At 37.1% G+C, this 25,107-nt stretch overlaps 2 protein-coding genes across 2 annotated transcripts; both read right to left on the reverse strand.

Annotated features, from left to right (window-relative positions):
* Nucleotides 1-834: 834 nt before the first annotated feature.
* LOC102719225 (transmembrane protein 120 homolog) lies at nt 835-5,347 on the reverse strand. Its single transcript, XM_040527111.1, has 10 exons — nt 4,997-5,347; nt 4,421-4,499; nt 4,206-4,300; nt 3,183-3,287; nt 2,996-3,075; nt 2,606-2,696; nt 2,418-2,525; nt 1,897-1,983; nt 1,540-1,608; nt 835-1,461 (listed from the first exon to the last, which is right to left on the reverse strand). Exons 1-10 carry the CDS (start codon nt 5,183-5,185, stop codon nt 1,282-1,284), a joined length of 1,083 nt encoding a protein of 360 aa, XP_040383045.1. The 5' UTR covers nt 5,186-5,347; the 3' UTR covers nt 835-1,281.
* A 5,348-nt stretch (nt 5,348-10,695) lies between these two features.
* LOC102711908 (HEAT repeat-containing protein 6) lies at nt 10,696-23,238 on the reverse strand. The gene is made up of 28 exons (XM_040526692.1): nt 23,026-23,238; nt 22,833-22,925; nt 22,376-22,548; nt 21,170-21,443; nt 20,983-21,050; nt 20,836-20,905; nt 20,435-20,743; nt 19,807-19,886; nt 19,678-19,729; nt 19,143-19,296; nt 18,910-18,997; nt 18,728-18,830; nt 18,560-18,650; nt 18,307-18,404; nt 17,087-17,263; nt 15,994-16,245; nt 15,519-15,614; nt 15,305-15,399; nt 15,141-15,204; nt 14,898-14,979; nt 14,732-14,802; nt 14,469-14,554; nt 14,301-14,385; nt 13,909-13,982; nt 12,979-13,085; nt 12,494-12,612; nt 12,295-12,372; nt 10,696-11,399 (listed from the first exon to the last, which is right to left on the reverse strand). The coding sequence occupies exons 1-28, from the start codon at nt 23,236-23,238 to the stop codon at nt 11,163-11,165; spliced, it is 3,489 nt and encodes a 1,162-aa protein (XP_040382626.1). The 3' UTR covers nt 10,696-11,162.
* Between the last annotated feature and the right edge of the window lie 1,869 nt (nt 23,239-25,107).

Raw genomic sequence — 25,107 nt, forward strand, 5'->3', positions numbered from 1 at the left:
CACTTCCTCTCTTTTTTTTAAAAAAAAAATTGACACGGTTGATTTTTAGATATACATTTGACTATTCTTTTTATTTAAAAAGTTATATAATTATTAATTATTTTGCTATGATTTGATTTATTATTAAAGTAACTTTAAACATGATTTATAATTTTATATATTTGCAAAAAAAATTTGAATAAGATGAATGATTATACGTAGATCAACAACATAATTTTTTTTAAAGAAATAAAGGGAGTATAAAATAATTTGAACTCCTTAAGTTGTGGTGGGACCACTTCCATTGTAAATTCTATTTAGATTTGATTATTATTTCTTAATATAAAGATGAATATTCTCTACAGAGAAGATGTGTAACACATTTTATGACAAATACACTTCTATTTATTTTAGGTAATATTATAATATATTTTTTAACCCTAGCAAATGGATATATAACTAGTACTGGTAAACTTGAATGCTACTGATTGCACGTTGGTTTATTCAAATGTCCAAGTAATTCATCGTCAAGTCCGTTAACCGCATTAATTTATTAGATAATATGGGAAACTAACATTATTTAATTCTGGACACCATGTTGCATATCCATATGAGAACAGCGAATGGATATCCTGACTGCAATTCCTTGTCAGCGATTTCAGGGTGTAAACCCAAGAATATTTTCGTGGTTTAACATTTGGGGATTACCAGGATGAATAATCAGTCGCTTTCAAAACAGTTTTAGACCCTCGTTAAATCTTATTATACCTTATTTCCTACAAAAAAAAATGTTATTTCATATTCACCAAAACATTCAAATTCTACTGCACAACCGTCGGACGAGCCACTTAACACGGGGTAACACTTACCAATGAGGCAATTAAATAAGCACAACACAATCCTGTACAGACTGTAGTTTCAGAGCTAGAGAACATCATGGAGAGAAAAATGGGAGGTCACATGGTAATGTACAACTTCACATGTTTGGTTCTGACATTGCAAATCTCACAATAACTATACTGGGAAAATTTTGCTACATGTTACAGTCCTAAGTTCATCTACCCACCTGATGTTCAGAATAAAAGAAAAATACACAAAACATGAGCAGTTTATTCTTGATTACCTCAACCTGAGACCAGCAGCAACCTAATCATCAGCTGATTACATGAGTCTGGCCTTTGACAGAGACAGTCAGGACTAGGAGCTGGTGGCCAAGAAACTAATGCTTTACAATGGTGGTAACAGCCCCTGTTCGAACATGGGCAACGTTCATATAATGGAGAATTTCTCCTCAGATCCATTTCAAGCTCTGGCAGTGGAGTTTTCCGGCGATAGGCCAGTCGGTGAGTTGCATGTGTCAGGATCTCGTCTGCCCTTGGATTTCTTCTTTGCTTTGAATCTGGACTTGGCCATCAGTGTGTCCACTGTATTTGCAAAATTACCTATCGCCATTGCAATCAGTAGGACTCCACAGACCACAACCTGCGAGAGCATGCATAGGTTATGACATGGGTTAAATATGATAGAATCTTGGTTACATTAAGAGCCAAAAGTTCTTACCTGCCACTCAGGAACGATGCCTGTATGAGCTGTACGAAGAAGCAAAAATCCAACGTAACCCTCAAAACCCTATACAAGTAGGTGCAAATCAGATAATTGACTTGAGTGTCTACACATTTGTCAGAAGATTATAATTTAGTGTTATATGACGCAAGCATGCACTAACAGATTACACTACCATTTAGATAAATAGACCTTGGATGCTTCATAGGGTTTTCAGTGCAGCATCATGTATTTACTAAAATAACAAGTATCATTGGTTCAAAAATAAAAGGAGAGAACTGGTCTGTCCTTGGTGAGGTTGACTAGATATTGGCATGTTTAACACCTGCTATCATAAAGAAAAAAAAAACATACCTGCAACAGAAAGAGGACAGGGCATAGTAGCAACAATTGACCTTCAACACCAGCAGTCTCTCCCCACACAACATCCATTCTTCTAGCCTACCAAAAAGGACAATTTTAAGGGCATGACCTCACAGGTAAGTGAATATAGCCACATGATGCTTGAAATGCCATAAGAACAAGCTAGATGAAGTAATAATAAGGCCGCGTTCGGCTGTGGGTGGGTGAGGATTAGTTATCCAGTGCGGAAAACGTAGTAATAGATCAGTACATGATTAATTAATTATTAATTATAAAAAAGTATATAAAATAGATTAATATGATTTTTTTAAAGCAACATTCTTATAGAAAATTTTCGCAAAAATATACCGTTTAGTAGTTTAGAAAGCGTACGCGCGAAAAATAAGAGAATCTGGGGTCAAGAAGTTAAGAGCCGAACATGGCCTAATCCTAATTTGTAATAGCCTGGAAGTTCTTTGGAACAACAGGTGCATAGCATATCAGTTCCTCTTTTGATCAGAAAAATATGTTACCTTCCCTAAAGCAATCCGAGTATATAGTCTTTGGCGTTGATATCTGTTCTGCAACATCATGGCAAAACCTTGCATTATAGCCCAGCAAAGAAACAGCTCAACGCCTCTCTGTGAATAAGGATACAGGTTATGCACATGCATTTGAATTTTCAGTACAGTATATAGAGGAAAGAAAAAAAAATGAATACCTGTTTACGAGAGCAATCAGGTTGTCCCTTTATCTCCCATGTTAGACTTATAAGAGCCATCAGCATGGCACAATAGTGATGGCACATCCACCTTAAGAACAAAAACAACTTTCATAAGTTCCAAAAATACCTTAGTATCCAATGATATCGGTGCTTGCCTGTATAGTGACTAGAAAAGAAAAAATCTTAACAGAAAAGACTGGCAAACAACATGCTATAAGTGTATAAGATAACTTAAGGCTTCAAAAGAAGGTAATGTTCCCTTGAAATAGGATTATAAGATATCAAAATATTGGTAACTAGTGACATGCAAAAACTAGAGAGCATGAATAGCAACACTCTGTTTTTCTGTATACATGCAATTGCCAGAATTGTTTGTTTTTTCCTTACCAAGGACGGATATCACTTCCATTAACTCGTAATATGTTCTCTCGCAGAGCTAAAGTTGTATACAGAAACAACAACCAAGCCTGTAAAATATAAGGTATGTTCACTGTCAGTTTAACTTTTAAGCATGGCATCAAACATAAGATAGGTTAAATTGTGTGAAACTTTTCATGAATAAGCATCAGTCTACCTGGTATAACTGAACTGGCAATGCTGGGAAGCATCCGTTCCATAACCATGACCGAAGAAACAGTAGTATCGTCGGAAAACCAAGAAAGAGCAACGCAGTCCTATCCTGGAAGACATGAGAAGGTTTATGAAAATACTTGCTATTTAGGATGATCATATGAGTACACGGTTTTAAAGACAACACCTGACGTAAACATCCTTCCACATATGCAGATGCAAAGCATGGGACAAAATTCTAAATTGGTATACACTAAGATGATCCAGCACTGAATCATTCAAACAATCTTGGATCACTCTGAACAGAAAGGCTGTTAATTTTGGTACCATCACCATTGCAAACTCAAAGGCATTTCAGGCAAGCAGATTTTTTTACAGGGATAGAACATTGACAAGATGAATCACAGAAAAGTTTAGAGGTACAAGATTCCTATGACAAATTAAAAGTTGCATCACTGAACTCACCAAGTGTTTCATTTCCACTAGGAATAGTGAGGTCATGAGTGCAATTGATTGTTAAATTAGCCATTTCTGTCAATTTTAGATAAGTCAGGTTATGATGCTAGTTACAGAGCAAAATAACAGTAGATTAATTGACATTTTTTACTTGAACAACTTGGGATTAATTAATTGATTGATCACAATTTGAACAGGTTACAATAATGTAATTGCTTGACCAAATAGTTTCAAAGAAAAAATATATTTATAGTACAGTAGTTGAGCTCAATCAATTTGTATAGGAAGTCTCTAACAACTCCCAGTACATCCCAAGCTAACTTGGATATCATTTGAGGCTCATGGTGAAACACCTGAACATTACCGAGTGTGCAGAATATACCATTGTAAAAGGTACGGAGAACATAAAAATACCATTTTGTTTTTGTAAAGATAGATCAATGTGCAGACTAAATTTCTAAACGTTTTACCAAATGGTAGCTCAAAGACACTTGTATGCTGCCCCCAATATTTCAATTTCAAAACACAACTTGATGCCTATATTACCATCAATAGAACAACTGTAACATACCCTGTAACTATTATACTCCTCCTTCACCTTGAGCTGCACCTCCTTCCTCGGTGCCCGCAAATTTACTGGTCCCAGGAACATCTTCAGAAAAGCACCTGCCAAGCCCAAAAAACCACAGCAACATATTAGAATATCACAACCCCCCACAGAGCAAAAGGAAGACAGAAACCAAGAACAAGACCAAACTTTTTGTTAAAAAAAAAAGTGACAATCACCATGCGTCTTGCTCGGGAGCAGGGACACAATGTCGCCATCGCCTATGAGGCACGTCGCTCGATCCAAGTCCTCCTCAACCTGCTCAAGCACACCTAAGTCATTCATTCAGGTCACATCAACACAAGTAACCAAATGCAACGCACATTGTGACGATCAATCAGCCGCAGACACATATAGCGACAGAATCGATTCAGAAAGGCAGGCAGGACGATTCAGAAAATGCAGTGCCTCGCATGTTCCCACGCATCCACAGTTCCACGCTCCACACAAAAGAGAAGCCGAGATTTTTCTTTTTACAGCACACCAACACAACCAAAAAGAGAAGCTCCTCCACGCGTGCAGATCTCTCCCCAGTGATCCGGCGCCGCGCGCACAGTCCCACTCGCACCCACCCATGCGTTCCGCCGGAGCCAAGCCAAGGCCAGCATCGCCACCAAGCCCCACGCCCGCCCCAGCACCCGCGCCCGGCGATCCCGCCCGCTCCAGCTCTCCGCCACCCACCGACGCTCGCTCACCAACGCGACGCGACCAAGGAGGGGAAGCGAAACCGAAGGCGCGGCACAGTACAGTAGTACCTTGTCGCTGTCGGCGTGGGCGGCGGCCCTGCGCAGCCTGGCGAGCTCGGCCTCGAGCGCGGCGGCGCGGCGGCGGAGCGCCTCCTCCTCCGCCCACGCCCGCGACAGGAGCCCCGCCGCCGCGTCCTGCAGCTCGCGCGCCTGCTCCGCCACCCGTGCCGCCGCCTCCTCCCTCCTCTCCTCCCCCATCTCTCCCTCTCTCTCCCTCCCCACACCCCGCCTCAGCTTTCTCTCTCTATAGAGGAGGAGGAGGAAGCGGGAGTCTGACAGGTGGGGCCCACGCCGCCGCGGGGAGGAGAAGAAGAGAAGATGGGTTGGTGTTTGGTGGTTTGGTTTGGAAGAGATCCTCCCCCAAATGACCAAATGAGATGAGATTTGAGGGTTAGTGTTAGTTTAATGGGGGAGGAGTGTGATGGGTGATGTGATTTGGGAGATTAAAATAGTTGTTTAGTTTAGAGTTTAGTGTAGGGGCATTGGCAAAAAAGGAGTGATGGACATGTGGTCGTTATGTATATAGATTGGGATAGATGGGGATGATTAGGATTTGATTTGTTGTTGCTTTTTTTTTCCTTTTTATGCCTGAAAAGTTTGCTTTGTTTGCTTTGGTTTTTCTTACCAGGTTTGTTTTTCGTTGCTCGTGGGGTTTATTGGAGAATGTGTGGGTGGGTAGTATGACATACCGGGTGTTTTCTTTTCTTCGTCGATGTTGACGTCTATCATGTGGGTTTTTCTACGCGTGGTTTGCTTTTATATATTGTCGTGCTTATGTTAGATGGTGTGTAATCGTTAAATGTATATTGTGTCTGAGTTGTAAATGTGCGTTGAATAATAGATACGCAAGAGTTCGTTCTCGATAGAATTGTCGTATTTGAGCTTTTTTTAGCCATATACATGCCCACCTGATATACAAATGTTAATATCATGAGAAAAAAAGTTTAATAGCGTGTCTTATGTGGTACCTTTTTACATAAGTACATAAGAACTAATATAACAATATTAGTGTTCAAAGTTTACAACTTATCTATAATTGTTTGTTTTACGAAGCATTTGATTATCATACATGTACATTTTATCCTACACGACATACCAAGATGATACCAAGATGGTATAAATAGACAAATCTAAACGCGGAGGGTGGATGGAGAGGAGATGTATCTTGTGCTTGGATTGTCAAATTAATTTGCTAAGTGATTGTGCTGAATAACCGCTTAAAAGAAAGTAAGAAATGAAACAAATCTCTACTGCTAAAAGGCAGATACATCCTCCTTCCCTCCTCTGTGTGCAGCGCGTTCATCCCTCATTCCCACATTGTGGGTGGCCTCCATAGGATTCAGGCATCCAGCCCATCCCCTGATTAGCTTTCAAAAAGTTTTCCAAAAACATCGTATCGAATTTTTGATATCTAAATAGAGCATTAAATATATATAAACATTAAAACTAATTATATGGTTATGGGAAAAATGGTGAGACGAATTTTTTAGCCTAATTAGTACATGATTAGCCATAAGTTCTACCGTGACCCACATATGCTAATGATAGATTAATTAGGCTCAAAATATTCATCTTGCAATTTTTTAGCGGAATCTGTAATTTGTTTTGTAATTAGACTACGTTTAATACTTTAAATGTATATGCATATATCCGACGTGATGTTTTTACAATCTAAACGGGGCCTAGCTCTTGCAACATATGAACATGCTATAGTGTAGACAGAGAATGTGAGTGGGAAGGTACAACTCTGAAGCATATTCCAACCGTGGGATGACAGTACGACACACTATGGCCACTACAAGTTGTGACGAAATTAGGTTTACAACATTTGAATAATCCCCGATACTTCTTCGGTGTTCCAGTTTTATGAACTATAGGTATGGTGTTAGTAAAGAAATGATGTTCACGAGCTAGTTTTATTTCCCTCCTATATTTTCCGAATTTTAATTAATTGTCTGTTTGGAAGCGCTGGTTTTCTCTTGAAATTAATTTCATTGCTACATATGAAAGTAATTAATTGCCCTCCATTTAGGGTGATTGTTTAGATTTTTAATAGAAAAGGACAAATAACATATTTGTAAATAAAAAATAATATATATATATATATATATTCTTAGCGCTCTAACCATCGAGGTTAAAAAATAAACTTAAATAAAAATAATCATAAAATCAACTCTAAATTTAAAATTTGCTTATATATCGTCGGTGCTACAAATTACACCGTTCAAAATAAGAACTAAGATGGTCATATTGATTTGACACCTATCGTGTCTAGATCTACTAACCACTTTGAAGGAAACCGGATACATCACAATCAATGCTCAGTAGTCACCATAAGATATCATTATCCATGAATTATGCCATGACTAGGGCACGTATTGATGGCATATGTTGATGCTACATCCGTCGCATATTAAGTTCATTTTTAAGTTTATAGATACAATGTTTTGACTCTTTATCTTATTTAAAAATTTTTTATTAATATTTTTATTATTACTAGATGGTAAAACATGAATAACATTTTATGTGTGACTATTTTTTTAGTTTTTATATAAATTTTTTAAATAAGACAAGTGGTACACAGAAATTGAAAAATAAAATTATTATGGGACAGAGTTAATATCTGCTACTACAACAACATCGACTCAGAACAGGTATCAGTCCAATGTTCGTATCAAGTGTTTATTTTTCTCTTTCTTTCTTTTTTGCAGGAAATGCCATCTCATCCGTTGATCCATTCTTGGACGGTGACAGACTGACAGATGCAAAAGACACCAGACAATGCGTTTGTGAGCTAGCTGTTCAGTTACCAGTATCAACAGGGTTGTAGGTCATAACCATCAGTGGTACGATGATGATTAATTGGCAGGCAAATTAAAACAAGGGAATTGAAATGGAGAGGATAAGGCAGGGTGAATGTACATGAGTGGAGGTGGATTAATGAAGATGCTAATCTTTCGGCCATGGGTTCATGTATTAATTAATAATGTCTGTTGTTGCAGGCATAATAATAATAATAATAATAATAATAATAATAATAATAATAATATTTATTATTATTATTATTATTATTATTATTATTATTATTATTATTATTATGTTTTGGTAGCTGCTGAATATTTCCCTTCTGCTACTGGTTGCTACTATTGTATCTGATACAAAACAATTGAAATAGTACAAAATTTATGCTAAATGCTACTTTAATTGGATGGTATAGAATGAATGAATTGGTTATAGGACAGAGGCAAACTTAATGTCCATAATAATTGTCTTGACTTGTTCCTTTTGTTCTAGGCGCACAAGAATAAAATGGCATCAAATTTGGACTTTAGTTAGTGGCAGTCAATTGGTCTTACCCTGGTATATGAAAAATAATCCCTGGCTTTCTTAAAGATTCCTGTCTTGGCACGTTAGATTTTCAATTCTAAAACAACAGCTGATTAGGTGGAGGCAATGGTCATTGGTCAACACTCCGTGGAGTGAGTTCCACTCCATTAGTAAGAAAAAGCACAATTTAGCCCCCAGGTTATTGAATCTAACAATATTTTAATTAACACAAGAACACGGACTACTGACCTATTAATAGAGAAGAACCTGAGAGGAATTGAATACCTGCTGTGTTAAATTTCAGAAACGGTATCCATCACTTGTTTGCCATGCTGTCACCTGCAGACATAAGTCAACCTGTTTAACAAAAAGTAAATAAAGTTGTCTAGAAAGTAGAAACAGACTGATTCAAGCCGCCCATGTGAGGCTTACATGCTGATATGAATGAATTTATCTTTGGACAAATTGATTTGGAGAACTTGTAATAGATTTGAATTTGGAACCACCAAATTGAACTACAGAGCTATAGCTATATAGCTTGTAGCTAGATGGTTTTAGTTTGAATAAACAAGTATTCCCCCCTAATAATTTTTTTAAAAAAAAATTAGGACAATATTTGCTCAAATTTCTGAAGTTTTGACCATCAATAAATATCAAATGATTAGTTTGAAAACAGAACAAAAAATAGTACACATGGTCTTGCCTTAAAAAAGAACTATCATAATATTATAGGTTTATTATATTTTATGAACTTATTCTAATATAAAATTGATCGTTGAAAATTTTAAAGTTTGATAGAATCTTATCATAAATATCAAATATTTATGACCAAAAGGAGTAACTTTTTGTGGCACTGAAAGGAATGCAGGGGCAATGGAGGCTTCAGGAGTGGATATCTTGCAGCTGAATTTGGTTGTATCCATTGATTGGATGCTTGCCCATTTTTATGGCATGACTGCATGAGGTGTACATGTTCTCCAAAATATGTTCATTTGGCTACGGATTATGCAGTAAATGTTCGCCCATTTTGTGGTAGCACATGCCGTGCCGTGCTGCGGTATCTGCAAATGATCTTTCTATAAAGATGTAGGGCCACCATCTTGTGTATTTATACTGATCAACATTCATGAATGCATGTGGTGGTAGAATGTATGTTGTTTGCTCTAATAATAATAAAGTTCGTTCTTCTTGATTATAGTATTGATTTATTGCAATGTTATATCATGCAAGTACAAAGGCTTCATAAGGAGTGTTGCAAGTGTGTGTGTTCAAACTTACAAGTATATAACAGGAAAAAGTTCTCAGTATTTTTATTTGAAAACGCATGGAACGTATACAAAACTTCTGGGAGAACCAAATCCATGCAAATTTCTACCAACTTATTTTTCTCAAGGATTAAGAGTGCATTCTAAAGTGTCCATGGATGATGGATGAAACTACTTTTATGAAATTATTCAACGCACAAATGAATGAATTAAATATTACAAAGTTGAAAAAATGAATTCTTTAAAGTCTGCAATAAATGTTGATGAGAAGTCTTTACAGAAATCATACTCCTTCTATTCCATATTATAAAACTTTCTAGGTTTATATAGATTCATTCATATATCAATGCATATGTTTTATATATGTGTCTAGATTTATTAGTACATAAATAAATTTTGATAAGACCAAAAAGTCTTATAATGTGAAACGGAGGGGATACTGTTTAGAAGCTCGAAAGTATACCATAGTAATCCATGATCCATCAGCTAGAAAGAACAAACCGCAAGGAGAGAAGGGAAGAGGAAAGCCTCTCCATTTCTCCAGAAAATTGTTCGTACCAAGTGGAGCATAACCAACCCAGTCACAGTGAAACAGAAGAGCAGAGATCAAGAGTAATTGAGTAAACAGAAGACCAGTGGTCAAGCCTGAAGCAAGTCCAGGAAGAGCAGAGTTCACAGGCACAAGTTGCCTGGAAGAGCTCTCATGCCTCCCTTTGCCATAATTGGTGTCAGCTTGTCATCTGTTCACTATTTACAACCAATTCTGAATTTCTGATGCGCTAATCAAGACGGCTACGGCTACAGAGCAAGATGCAGGAACCATTTAGCACACAATAAAAGCTGAGAGAAATGTGAATGTAGCACTAGACTGGATTATCCCTGCTCAGCAATGCTACGAGTTGAACATTGGAGCAATGGGCGTAGTGCATCGCCATTTATGGCGGTTGGTTGATTAACACTTCTGGAGTGTGACACCAAAGCAGACGACAGCCCCCAACTGAAACGGCGGGCATTCATTTTCTGTTGCATTAAGACATTAACAACTGATCATTTTTGCAGTACTAACAGACAGCATGAGGAGCAATCATCAGGATGGTGGTTTAATCAAGCTAATCAGGCATTAAAGTCCAGGACAAATGTTAAGTAGCATGATGCTATGTGGTCTACCAGAAATGTACTGACAAAAATTCCTCCAAAGGATTGAGACATGTATGGTGCACTCAGGATGATATTAATGCAATTTTTTTTATAAAGGTTTGAGCTTTACATAAGGTGCAGAACATGCCACACCTGGGAAAAAAAAAGGAAAAGCTATTTTACAACATCAATAAAACATTCAAATACGGTCACGCAATCTGTGTAAACTGCCAGGAGCCTGTGCATGAACATAGTGTCCAAAATCTGGTATCACCAAAATTCAGAAGCTTCATTGAGTCCAGGGAATACTTGGAACAGGACATGTTGCCTCTCTTTATGAAAGAGACTGAGAATGAATTGACGATGAGTTGGCTTTCCCGGGAGGTAGACGGCCAACGTCATGCTGCTTGTTAATGGGGATGGAGACCACCATCCATGCTTGCCCTTCACACTGATTCTAGGCTTCTCGCCAATTGCTCAAATCTCTGAGCAAATGTGTGCTGATCTTCACTTGTATATACGTCAACCAAGGACTTCACAGCAGAAGATAGCATGAATTTTTGTGCCACGTTTGGGCTGAAACCATCCTCATCATTTATGGCCTCATTTGCCAAAGGCTGGTCCTCAACATTATTGAACAATGAGCATAATGATTTCAGCCAATCTTCTAGAAACGATGCTTTCTGCCAAAGTGGCAACGAATTAGTTAGTATAATTAACCTTCGAGTCAAATAGAAAAGCAATTGAACATATAAAACAGAGGAATCAAATAGCAGATTGCAGTAAAACGGCACACCCAGGACCAAGCAGCATCCTAAGTAATTTCTTTTCATTTTCCGCATACACACTATGGTGTTTTTTTTTCTTAATACATTATTAGTATGTTACACACTGGACAGGGCTACATCACATACATGCACCAGTACATGCAATGGTACCAAGCAAAATGGTCCAAACAAAATTAGATACACTAATAGCACAATGTAACAAACATAGATGATAGTAACCCTAAGGCCACGGTCGGGGAGGGGGGGGGTTGTAGGTTAACTTATCCGACGTGAAAAACGTAGTAATAAATTAGTACATGATTAATTAATTATTAATTATTAAAAATATAAAATGGATTAATATGATTTTTTAAAACAACTTTCAAAAATACACCGTTTAGCATTTCAGGAAGCGTGCGCGCGGAAAATGAGAGGGATAAGTTAACTTATCTAGGGGGCCGAACGCGGCCTAAGTCCACCAAATAGTGCAAACTAACAATCGCCAAACCAAGACAGCTGCAGAATAACCATTTGCATTTAAGTATTGAAACAATATTAGCAAAGCATATGATCTCATTCAAAGGACTAAAGAAACAAACTCAAAATTTGACCCCCAAAGTTCTTGCAAGTTCTATATTTGACTTTCTATATACTAGTATGACATAGTAAACTAATGCACCCAAGTTCTCTAACAATAACAAACAGACGGCATAACATTTTTCACTGGACAACATTTTTTACATATGCCAACTACCATATAAGTAATCAGTAAATATATAGACCCTTTCCATAGGCTGAAAGAGTCTCTTACCTTGATAAGGAAATCTCTCAGGCTTTGATCATCTTTCGGTGAAACAAAACTAAACAAATGAAGAGCAGTAAACGTAACCTGTAAAACAAAGGGGCACAAGCTTCAATGATGCTACCAGATATACATGCTCTGAGTCAGTAAAAATAAAGCTGCTTTGATGCAAAAGAGAAGTCTATATAAGCACGACAGAAATACTAACCTGTTTCTCAAGGTTGTCTCTGTGTTTGAAATTTGAAGGTGATGACAAACTGTTGGAACTCAATGACTCAAGAACATGCTCAATTCCTCGAACAACATCTGGAAATGAGCAACCATAATCTATACAAAAGAGGGAAAATATAAGAAATTGGAATATATCCTATTCTATTAGAAAAAAACGATTGCAAATTAGAGAGAAGAAATCAAGCAGCGTCATGAAAAGAAGAGTGCATCACCACTACATAAATATTGCAACAATGAACTATGCATCAGCATCACAAAACTAAGTTCTGGAAAGAGTAGATGTGCCTAGACACATACAACAAAAGGAAAATAAATAGCATGTCATATGGGAAAAATGCAATCTAAATAAATTAATACAGAACAAAGCTCTATTCCTTTAGTATGATTTGTTGTAGTATTTGTAAAACATGGAAGGACAATAGTTGACCAAAGGTGGGAAACAAAAATAATCAAGGAACCAACCAAGCCGTGAGACTGGAACTGCTAAGGCAACAGCTGCATGCATCCTTATCTTGTAATTGTTCGAGTCACGTAGTAGTAGTAGAAGTATGCTATACACACTTGATGCCCTGCTCAAAAACACCTAAAAATCAGAACAACTAAATACACATGACGTTGGATCACTTCATAAGACACCTTCATGGTAACATGTTATAATTCAAATGACAAGTTGAAATAGGGAAAAATCCATAGCAGTCTAAAGATTTACAATCACCAAAATATTCTTACAGCATGCTATTCATCATACTCAATATTACAATCCAATGAACCCATAGCAATCTAAAGATGTACAACAAATTACAACACAAAACCTTAGGTAGTATATCATGTCACATTCAAATGCACTTGAAGAGTATCCTGCACGTGCTGAAGTAGTTAGTTGGCTGTTTTAGTCTATTTCCTTAATTTTAGTGAAGAGTTTCTGAAGGGTCAAGTTATCTCATCTATATAAGTATGAGGTTGTGACGTTGTCTCCTTTCATAGAAACAAAGAAGAATCATTAGCTTCCCCTTGCTTCCCTGACCATGTGGAAGCTATCTCCATGGTGCTGACATTAGCCATGCCCTTTACATATCATATGGCACTTTGGAGTTAAATATGTCAATGATGACAGATAATCTTCAGTCGTTTACTTCCAATGCTTTTAAGTTCTAAAGCAAATAAATGAAGAACAAAGTATGTGGGCAATCATCAGGCGAGGCTGTCTTTCATTATATTTAGGATGAATGAAGTAACATCCTTTTTGCACCGTCTTTCATCTTGAGGGAGCATATGCTTTATACATGTCCAAAGCATAAAGCAATGCATTACTTTTTTTTAAGGACGTTTCAGAGAAATATACATCACGAGTTGTTTGAAGAACAAGGTTATTTGCTGTGAGCAAACACATACCAAGGCATATCTGGAAGTCTCAAGGTCTCATTCATGAATAAGTTGCTAAGAGCATGGCAAACATTCCATTGAACCTGAATGAAAGGGAAAATATGTCAAGTGGAATAGTTATTTATCTCAAGAATTTTTGCATTTAACAATCAATTCAGTTAGCAGTTTAGCACAGATACCAGACAAATATTTTTACCACTAATCAGTGAAGTTTATATTGCTTAATTGTAGTCAAGAAAAAGAAAGTGATATTAGGGTTGAATCTTTGAACTTATATTCCTGGTAAATGAGGTGTACCTCATAAGGAGAAAGGAATAAGAAGATGGATTAATAAACTAGGATACTGAAGACATTCAACAGGTGAATTTTCAATTCTGTAAGTGCAACAATTCCTTCACTACCTTTACATTTCCTGTTGTCACACAGGATATCAAAGCATGTACCATCCTTTCAAGCCAGACAGGATCTCCCTTGAAAACTGAATTACTGCCATGGAAATCAAGAATATTATTAGCTGGAGTAATCAACTAAGAGAAATAGTAACTGATGCACATAGAACAGTAAGCTACCTTGTGTCATCAACTGTGTCAGAATGATAATTGAATCTGATAAATCTTAAGAGGTATCCAAGAGCCCTAACAGCATTTGATTTGACCTGAATGCAAAGAAATGAGAAAAACAACAGTTAGCCGTTTTACAGTCCAAAAAACACCTCCCGTTGCCTTTCTTTTATAATTAAATGTAAACTCTAACTCCAAAAACCACTAAAACATGTAGGGAGTCAGTGAACAAATTGAAATGAAAGCATAGAAGTATATTCAGAAAAGCATACCTTTTCACCATCTTTGGCAAGGCGCAAAGCAATTTCTACCAGCAATGGTATGGCTGATTTATCTAGTACACCTGCACAAGAAAAGGCAGTGGACAGGTAAGCATATTATGTTTGAATAGGATGGTGTAAATCTGTAACCATGAACATGGCATACTCACATACATACCTGCAGAGGGATTGGTACCTAATGCTCTAAAACGAATAGAAGAACAAAGATTTGCCAGCGCCCATGAAGCAGTGACACGAACCTAATGAGTTAGGTTATGACTTATCAGTAACAAATTATGTTATGTAGAGAATAGAGAATGTCCAGAAATTATTTGCACAGATGATAAGAATGGATAGATAACTGTGCGTGCATGCATGCATGTACATATCAGAGGAAGAAAGAGAAAGAGATATCACATACTGGAGTTGATGAATTCCGTGTGTTAAACTCAATGGCATCTATGAACTTGCCAGGTAAGCTAGGACTGCACAAGGAAATGTGGACGATGCACTATCAACTATCTACATTTAAGTACCTTAACGTCAGTATTTGATACTGCAGGGCAACAAAAAGTTGGAAATTACCTTGACAGTATTATAGGGAAACATGCAACAATACCAATGGCTCTACATGCAGCAGATCTTACAGTAGGAACTGTATCACTCAATGCTGCATGAATCTACAAAAAGACAACACCAAAATGGCATTTATGAACAGGCCAGCAAATATGATGAAGTCATTAAATCCATAATAAGGCATTAGACTTTGTGATAAAAAAAATTAAGACGATAAACATACCGATGAGGAAGTCACATAATCTCTCTTGCTTTCTGGCAAGGAGAAGAAAACATCATAAGTCATGCCTGCGAAACATGTCAGCGATGCTGTCCTGACCTACAAATTTGGGATACTTTCAGCTATTACACAGAAAAATATTTACACCAATTTTGTCCAGTTATTAGAGCATGTCAAAAAAATCAAACATTTCTCTTTGATACTGCACATAAAGCAATCATATGATCATAACCAATAAACCACATGCTTTACAGAAGATAAATACATACAATGTAAATTAAGAGTAAAAAGTGGAAGCAGTGATTCATGTATAGATTGGTTGGCTGTTATCACTAACTGGTAGTAGAATTTCGTTGCTAATTCGATTCAGTTAGTTAGCATCTATGCCATAGAATGAAGTCTAACCGGTGTTTATTGTGTAGATGATATGAACAATAATATAAAAAAAACAAATGGTTTAGTTCTGCCAGCAAATTACCGTAGCAGAGATGTGCGATAATCCTTGAGGGAGAAGCGTTTCTATAACCTCAATCCAACGATTCGTTCCAAGGGTAATGTCCAAAGTAAAATTTTGTGATGGTCCAGGAACATCAATCTCAAAGTGAGGTGCAGATTTGACAGTTTTGTTTATGGTACAATCAGAAATGTGCTGAATATCTTGCAATCTACATTCTTTGAGGTCATCAGCTCCCTTGAATCCAGATGAAACACGCAGACACTCGTCTATTACCTGACAAATGGAGCCATTATTTTGGATAAGGCATTTAGATATCCATATCAAATTAAAAGAAGCGAAAGGAGATGCAAATCAAACACTGCATCTTATGTTGAGAGCAATGTTATCTGATCGTCGATTTATCAGGCTGATTGGTCCCCTGACCTCGATTAGGTCATTCTAAATGATCAGGCCGATCAGGTTTCTGATTGTCCGATTAGTCGACGATCAGGTCCAATCAATCGCGCGATCAGAAGCCCCAGCGATCAGGCTGATCAGAATGTGATTGTAGTTTTGGGCCAATCTGGACTGATCAGAATGTCATTATGTTCCGGTAGATGTACTATGCTACTGTACTGATCAGCCTCGAATAATCGGGCTGATCAACGATTAATCGGCCTGATCGGTGCCATCGCGATCAGGTCAGATCGGCCAATCAGACAACATTGGTTGAGAGAAAAGATTACATATATATTGAACTTCAGGTGCTATATCTTACTCCCTCTATCCCAAAATAAGTGCACCCTTCTAGTTCAAATTAGGGTGCACTTATTTCAAATTTAAACTAGAAACGTGCACTTATTTTGGGACGGAGGTAATATATGATATAATAGTACAACTAATAGTGAAATTCAAGCATTGCTAGTCATAACAATTCTAATCCTAGAAAGTCAATATATACAAAAAAGATGGATGCAAGGTTGGAAGTGACTCAGCCTCAAAGAATTTACCCAGCTTCTTTCAATGAGAATGACAACAAAGATAGAACAATGAACTAGTGACAGTGAAAGTGAACAATAACATGCACATTTAGATGCCATCCAAAAGGTCTCTAGACATTTAAAGTAAAAATTACCTTCATGCCAACCACTAGACATCTTCCTTTAACTGATGATTCTTCTTTAGGAGGCCCAACATTAGCATCTCGGTCTTCCAAGCTTTGCATTTGCAATAGATCAAGAACAATATCTCGAACTTTTGTCCAAATGATATTCGCACATCTTGGATAATTATGAACTGCTGATCTCAGCACCTGATTGCATATAAAGAAAAGAAAATTTGCTTACTACCATCACATAGATTGTATTGTTGGAAAGTATTACTGCAAACAACGTTGCTGCCATCATAAAGAGAATTTAAGTTGAAAATACCCTCCTTGACTTTTTTTCCCCAGTTCCAAGAATGTGAAACAAACATTTTGCTCCCTACCATCTCTTTCTTGTTTTTTCTTTTATTTCCATTTCTGTTTATTAAGGACACCCCACATATCATGATACACAGTTCAAACACTAGGATATCAAATCATCATGTGGCCAAATCGGCCAGGAATATGGACATGGTTACAAATAGAAAAGAAGAAACAAATGCTAGTGTTGGCATTTTAATCTTATATCCCCAACAAGGTTCAGCATATTGGACAGGAAACAAGATGGTGATAGCGGCAATCCTCAAAGATATTGTTAACTCGAAATTTTTGGGTGTATGGTATTTCCCAAGTTGCATTTGTTGTATGCTACTGACCAATGAGTGACACCACATGAATGCAAATTATGGATCAACTGCAATTCAATAGACAATGGCCAATAACAAAACTGCCAACCAGATTATTCCTTTGGAACAAACACACATGCACACACACACAAAACAAAAAAGAATATGTGTGTGTGTGAGATTAGGTGGACCACATGTTTCCTTGTTAATGTCCAACCTTCTATTTTCCATCAATGCAAACGATTTTGTTCAATAAAATAACATCATTTACATTGTATAAACTTGGAATATCAAGGAGAACTGCATTATTGAGAGATAGACCAGACCAGACCAGGGAGCTTAGCCTTTTTATGAAGGAATATTAGCCTTTTGCACTATAAACTTTGTTAGAAACCGAGTAAGATATCCAGTACATAGTACAGATTACAAACTAAACGTAAGATGAATGATAAAACATTTATATTGGTTACAAGATCACAACATCAGCAAATTATAAATGGAAAGAGGAGCAATATCAACTAATGTAATTGCATAGTATGTCAAGTTTCCACAGATATGGAGAAGCACAGTAGAACACTGACATACCTGGAGAGCTCCACATCTCACACTGAAATGCATTTCCTGTTCTATGCAATGAAGAAGAACAGCTATCACACTAGACTCTTGCTGAGCATGTGATGCTCCTGGGGAGATCCCATTGGTACAAAAATGTAAATCTCAGTATTTTCTCAAACTCAATTTTCATATGAACTATTAGGTAAGAATTACAAAAATGTAAGAAACAGAACAGTATAAACCCAAAATACTATTTAAATTTGGAATTATGAGGAGGTCTAACCAGCACAGCCCTCTTGAGTGAGAACTTCAAAAACATTTGAAGAAGGTGGTTCTTTTGAAAATGCTGCCTCCAAGCAATTTAGGACATTAACCTGTTGCATACTCGTGTAAGGTAAAGGCATATGACCATTCATTTCCTGAACACATGAATTAATTTTAAAAAGCTAACCAGCGAGGCATATTGCTCAGTCTTATTCAAGTGTCTGTCCAACAATCTCTTGCACATATCTGTGATGACCGTTGGCAATAACTCCTTTGGCATACGAGCATACCTGCCCATTTAACGTATTTACATAGTAAATCAAGAATATGAGAGAGATACACATATGGGTTCAGGGATCTAGATCATACGGTGTAACGGATATCAAAAGGATGAAAACTTTGAACAATGCTGCAAGCAAAGTAGTTTGAGTTTCACGCTGTATCAAGTACATCATTCCTGCCAACCAGAAAACAGAAAATATCACATAAAACTTTAAACCAAAAAGGGAAATTGGTTACATACCATTGAAACAAGGTTCTGAACATCTGGTCAAAGAAACTGTCCAGATATTGGTCTATTGAGAAGCCACTGAGTCTCCTACCTGTATGCAGCTGCATAAGAATTTGACCAAGTGAACAAGACAGTGTAGTGAAAGATCCACGTCTTGATGACTCCTTGTACTCGGCAACTTGTGTCAAAACTAATGCTTGTCCTTCCAGCATAGCAGCAATGGTTGATGCTGCCTCAATACGCACCTGTACATAATTAGCCAGTCAAATCAGATACAAGAGAATTATCAAATATAAACATACTAATTTGATCAAAGTAGACCATAAAGAGTTGGAGCGCACACTCAATACTTCTTTAAAAACTTTTCAAGCGTCTGGATCACCTTTTAGCAGAAATTCAATATAGGTTCAACTAGGAATGGTGTCGAGACAATTAAACACCCTCAGTCACACAGCTAAAAACACAAGCTGGCATGCAATGAGCAGGCACAGTGTTGTTGAAGACTTGAAGGTAAAATGACAAGAAAAATATGAACACTATAAACATGAGTATATAAGCAGGTCATGGGCAGCCTGTGTTGAGAAACTTCACATTGAAAATAAATGTAGAGAATGGCAGACTAGTACCTTTGTTACAGGATCAAAAATCAAGCATGTCATCAAAGTTGCTTGATATTTTCTGTTCCAACCAACAAAAAATACCATTAGATGATAGGCTTGAGAAACATCATACATACTGGGCATGGAAGAGTTTACCTTTGTTGGAGAACATCACTCTCAGGTAAAAGTAACGGCCATAGTGAAGTAAGTAACTTGGGGTCAGCACGACAAATATCCTTGAAGAATCAAAACAGCAGCATTGAGTTATTGAATAATACAAAGACAAGGAAATTCAATGTTGTCTTACGGTATTAGATATACGATGACAGTGAATGGTTATTAAATTAACAAACTTTCAAGAACAAAATGATAGTCCAAAGAATTACAGGGACTCAAAAATTGCCTCTTTAGAACAAGGTGGATGCAGATTACAATTTTTTGGTATACCAACAAATTTGCTTCATTGTGAAACTTGAATTACCATAAAATAAATTCTTCAAATTAAGATATGGCAGTGAAATCACCCAGCTTATCTTATTGATTTGTTATTTGACTTCTTTTAGCAGCTGTGTATTAAACATGCCCTCATTCATCCACCATTCTAAAAAGAAAAGGAACAAATCTACAAATTAAACATGAAAAAGATCTATCTCATGATAATTTATTATGAAATACAAAAGAAGTTGGTGGGCGCATTTAGGAAAACAAAAGTTGATCCACATATGTGTGAGAATAAGAATAGAAAATGCAATTGAAAATTAGAACATATTATGTAGCCGCATACCTGTATGCAAACGATGGCAGTTAACCTAGCCTTTGAACTTCGGAAACGATCTCCAGTTTTTACGTATCCATCGCTATCACTCATATCTGAATCTGATGAGCTTACATCATATCGACAGGATTCATTATCTGAACTTCGACCGTCAAATGAATCATCCCCCTTTCCACTCCTCTCACGTAAATGAGGTGGTTTATATCGCCCAGCACTTGATTTTGAGACCGTTTTATATTCCACTGGAGTTATCGCAGGCGGTGATGACTTTAGCCCGTACACAAAAAATATTTGCAAGTTCGCAACAATCCCTGGTACCTTAAAAGTTTCATGCACAATGTTACAACATAAGGAAAAATAGCCTATCATGTTACCCATAACAGATCAAATACACTTCCCTTTATACTTACATGTGCGGAAAGTGAGCCTTTGGGGTCTGAAAGGACAGAATGCAGACAACGAAGAAATGAGGTATAAAATCTGAAAGATAGTGAATTTAGCTTGGCATTAGTACTCATTCATTTCACTATATTCCATGACAGAACTGAACTACTAACCTTGACATAATGTTATTCTCTATAATAAAGTTCCTTGCTGTCAAAAAATCCATCACCTTCCTCAAGACCTACAAAGTGCAAGAGAGGAGATTTAAAGAGAAAAAATGAATACTACTTGCTATGGTTATGTCACTCAATCCTATATGTGACATCATCAGCCAGAGTGAAGGAAACACAAACTACTTACCTCAACAACAGATTGCCACAAATCTTCTGATAAATTTGATGCAATCTTAGATAGTGTATCTTCAATCATGGAAAATGCAGAAACTTCCATATCCCAGATATTTGAATTTCTATTATTTATTAGTCCAGATGTGTGGGAAGAAAAACCAGCACCATTAGGTCTATCCAAGAGGTTTAGCTCAGATTGCATGCATGAAACAATTGAGATAAGCGCTCGAAGCAAATGTACATTCTCAGGTAAAGAAGTACTTCCACCAAAATCTTTGCTCAAAAATCTGGCCGTTGAGAAGATGAGACAACAATTAGGACCACAATAAAGATTGCATATGTCTGATTCATGCAGTAAAGCTAAAGACAGTCTCTTTTTCATGAAATAATACAAAATCATATCTAAAATCGAGAAACTTGCACAGCACCATTTTTTCCTAAAGGTTAGACGCATATACTCTTGCAATGGTAATTCACCACCTGTACCTTTGAAATGATCGGTTTATTGATAATACCATATTTACTTTTAGTTATGGCAATTTGCCTATGCAGTTTAGTGTGGTTTACCACCTGTACTCCTTCAAGGGTTGCAAAAGTGTACAGTTATAACTGTATTGTTGATTATATTGTTTTCTGGTGCAAACGGTATGTTATGCTCATGAAACGTACTAAGAATTTATTTTCCACTAATTAAGAATTTATCTTCCACTAATCATCAGCAATTAACACAAGTAAATAAAGGCATCATATTTATTTGCTCTCAAGAATTTCTCAATCTCAGAGTGCAGGCAGCAATTGTCTTGTTCACACTAGTACAGATGAGGAATTGCCAATATCAAAAGTACTCGAGGGGAACTGAATACTTGGAATAGAACAGTTGGTGCAGTGAATTTCATGAAAATAGGACATCCCATATGTAACAAAAGACTCTAATTAAGGTATTGAGGTAGTACAGTTTTACAGAACAAAATCATCATTTTATCATGCCCTTTCAATAAATGCCAACTGGGCCTGAAGGATGTAGCACGGATAAATGTAGAAGCCTTTCTCTTATGGCAAGCAAACAAGAACTATAAGTTTGTTATTACAACAAAAGTTTAGCCAAAACCACGGAAACACACTATATATTGTCAATCTACTAGATCATTAGTAATTAGCATAACAAAAACAAACAGACAGAGGAGGATTGTTAAGAATTTTATGATAATCTTAAACTCACCTGAGGATCTGTAAACATTCAGATACCGTGTCCAATGCAGTTTTCCTAGCAGAGAGGCCCTTACCACATGCACCCTCCAATGAGCATTGCATAAGCACATCAAGGAACTTCAGCATTGCCAGTAAACAAGATGAGTTGATCTCCATATTTGTTTTGCACATGATATCATGAATCTGCGTGAGTAGATTTTTCAGAAAAAATCAGAGCATAAGTTTTCAGCAAACAAATTGTCGAGAAGGAACACAACCCAAATCCAACAGTTTATTTGCCAGTCACGTTGATCAACAGATATAAGAATTCCAGATTGCAGAGTGATATTTCAGCTGTTAAAGTTAGGAGAACCAAAAATGTTACTTCTTGAGCTAATTTCTACACTAACATTCTCACTCCTCATCAAAGTTTCCTCGCCTCCAGCAAGATCTCGAACCAAGTGGAAGTAGAATCATTAGCTCATTACCAGGTGGCAAACCCCGCGCAGCGCATCGTCGGCACCGTCGCAGGAGCCCACCGCCGCGGCCGTCTCCGCGAGGAACGCCACATCGGAGCCCACCTGCACGCGCCCACAGCGAGTGAGACCGAGCCGAGACGAACCGAACCAAGAGCATACAAGTACAACCCAACGACTCAAGGCGGTGGGGGGGGGGGGGAACCTCGTGAGGGGAGAGCGCGGCGGCGGACGCGGCGAGGGAGGAGGAGGAGGAGTGAGAGAGGAGGACGCGGCGGAGGAGCGCGAGGAGGGCCGGGGGGCACGGCGAGGCCAGCGACTCGTCGCGGAGGGTGAGGATCGCGGTGCGCCAATCCCGCGCGCCGCCGCGGGATGCGGCGGTGGCGGCGGCGGCGGCGGAGGTGGAGGTGGAGGCCATCGGGCGCCGCCGCCGGCGACCACCGTGTGCCGATCTAGTGAAGAGAGAGAAAAAAAAGACGGTTGGGACCCAAAATGAAGGACTATTTTGCAGAAAAGTAGGATCAAAAACATTAATACGCCCCCCGGGAATGGCCTTTATATAAAATATCGGAATCGCTAGTTTGATGATGACTATGCAAATAAGGTCCTTTTTGCAAAATATATCATGACAAAAAATCGCTTTAAGAGCAAACTCAACCACTCATCCAAATTTTATTATTTATATTGTTATTTGAATAACCATACAAAATAGATTCTCTATTTATATTATACATCACTTAACAGAACATTAATATTACATCATACATATATATTTAATTAATATTTTATAACAATATTCTCTCATGTTAGTATTGTTCTCTTCTACTGTAATTGGATGTTGAGATATGCATGGAGGAGAGAAAGTATTTATATTTAGAGTTTCTCTTTCTAACATCATGATGCTTTTTGGAGGATGAGATAAATGATAGGCTAGAACCCTTCTTTCTCTCGCACCATCTTTCTCTATATTCAGTATGGATGATATAATGCGTTTGCTTTTAAGTAGAACCTAAGTAGATTGCAAGACAGATTTGCTATAGAACTTGCGATAGTTTTAAGGATTTTTTTAAAAAAATATCATGATCCTAAAAAAAGATATGCATTTTTTAAAAAAATATTAGAATAATGTTAAACATCCAAATTTGATATAATTATGAATTTGGTTAAGAAAATAGGCCAGCCGATGTATGAACACGAATTCAGTAAGGAATTAATACCATGACAAGACAGTTTTATTTTTTTTAATATCTCTAGTAATTATATATAATTAGTTATTTTCCATTCCTTGTTTGCAAAGTTATATCTTGTATCTGACTTATATAAATCCAAGGTATAAATAGATACATCCAAGGGCCTTTATAAATCATCTCGACGTATCAATACAGTTTGACACATCACCACCCTTAGAAGAGTTTTTTGACTAAGTGGGTTCTCGGTTGGGCTGCATCGGTTAGGTCCTAACTCTAGTATACGAGTTCATTCTCGTCCTATGGTAAATGTATTGGCTAGATCAAAACTTTCTTGGTTAGGTCCCATGTTTTGATATATTATCCGAAATTTAGAAAATAGCGTTTTATGTTAGTCCAATAGTGGAAGGTAATGTGCCTTTTACAACTTACATTTGTGCCAGGTAATATTCACGTATATTTGTATAATTAATGTGTACAACACAGCTGCCTTGCTTTTTTATTGCTATATTAATCGACAACTATACAACACATATGTGCACACTAGTACATCTGGCTCATAACTTATTTGTGGGCTATTCACTAATGGATATCATATCTTTTATTTGATCCGCTCTTATTTAGTACGTAAGATTTTTATATTAGTATGTACATGTGTTTTTTTTTCATTTTGAATTTATAATAGGTTGAGACGAGATATAACAATATGAAAAACGTGGTGTTACCAGACATAGCAAGCCTGTTTTTATTTTATTTCAGAATCTGTCACTGAGTAAAGATCATATCCTCTCCTTTTCTTTTCTCATCTATTTCACTGTGATTTCAGATAGTGAGTCAGAAAATTCTGTAGAATAAATGTCTTTGCAAATTTCTGGATGGTTCCAATATGATATGGACAATATAGGACCATTTACTCCTTTGGCCGTATCTTTTCGCTTTTGTTTCTGCTTATAAGCTAAAATATGAATTTTAACTTTAAATTTAAAGTTGATTTTGAGGTTTTTTTATCTAGTTTATTTTCAACATTTGTTTTACATCGCTAAGAACACGTATATAAAAATTTTATTCATAGATTATTTTTTATTTGCAAGCATACCACC

This window comes from Oryza brachyantha, chromosome 8 (assembly GCF_000231095.2).
Source record: "Oryza brachyantha chromosome 8, ObraRS2, whole genome shotgun sequence".
Classification (NCBI taxonomy): domain Eukaryota; kingdom Viridiplantae; phylum Streptophyta; class Magnoliopsida; order Poales; family Poaceae; genus Oryza; species Oryza brachyantha.

Coding starts and splice junctions, on each gene's coding strand:
- LOC102711908 (XM_040526692.1), bottom strand. CDS start 23,238: ATGGCCTCCACCTCCACCTCCGCCGCCGCCGCCGCCACCGCCGCATCC. Junction 14,980..15,140: donor CACGGAATTCATCAACTCCA/GTATGTGATATC, acceptor CTAACTCATTAG/GTTCGTGTCACTGCTTCATG. Junction 12,613..12,978: donor AGTTCCAGTCTCACGGCTTG/GTTGGTTCCTTG, acceptor TCTTTTGTATAG/ATTATGGTTGCTCATTTCCA.
- LOC102719225 (XM_040527111.1), bottom strand. CDS start 5,185: ATGGGGGAGGAGAGGAGGGAGGAGGCGGCGGCACGGGTGGCGGAGCAG. Junction 3,076..3,182: donor TGCCAGTTCAGTTATACCAG/GTAGACTGATGC, acceptor TATATTTTACAG/GCTTGGTTGTTGTTTCTGTA. Junction 1,984..2,417: donor CTCGGATTGCTTTAGGGAAG/GTAACATATTTT, acceptor CCTTTTTGGTAG/GCTAGAAGAATGGATGTTGT.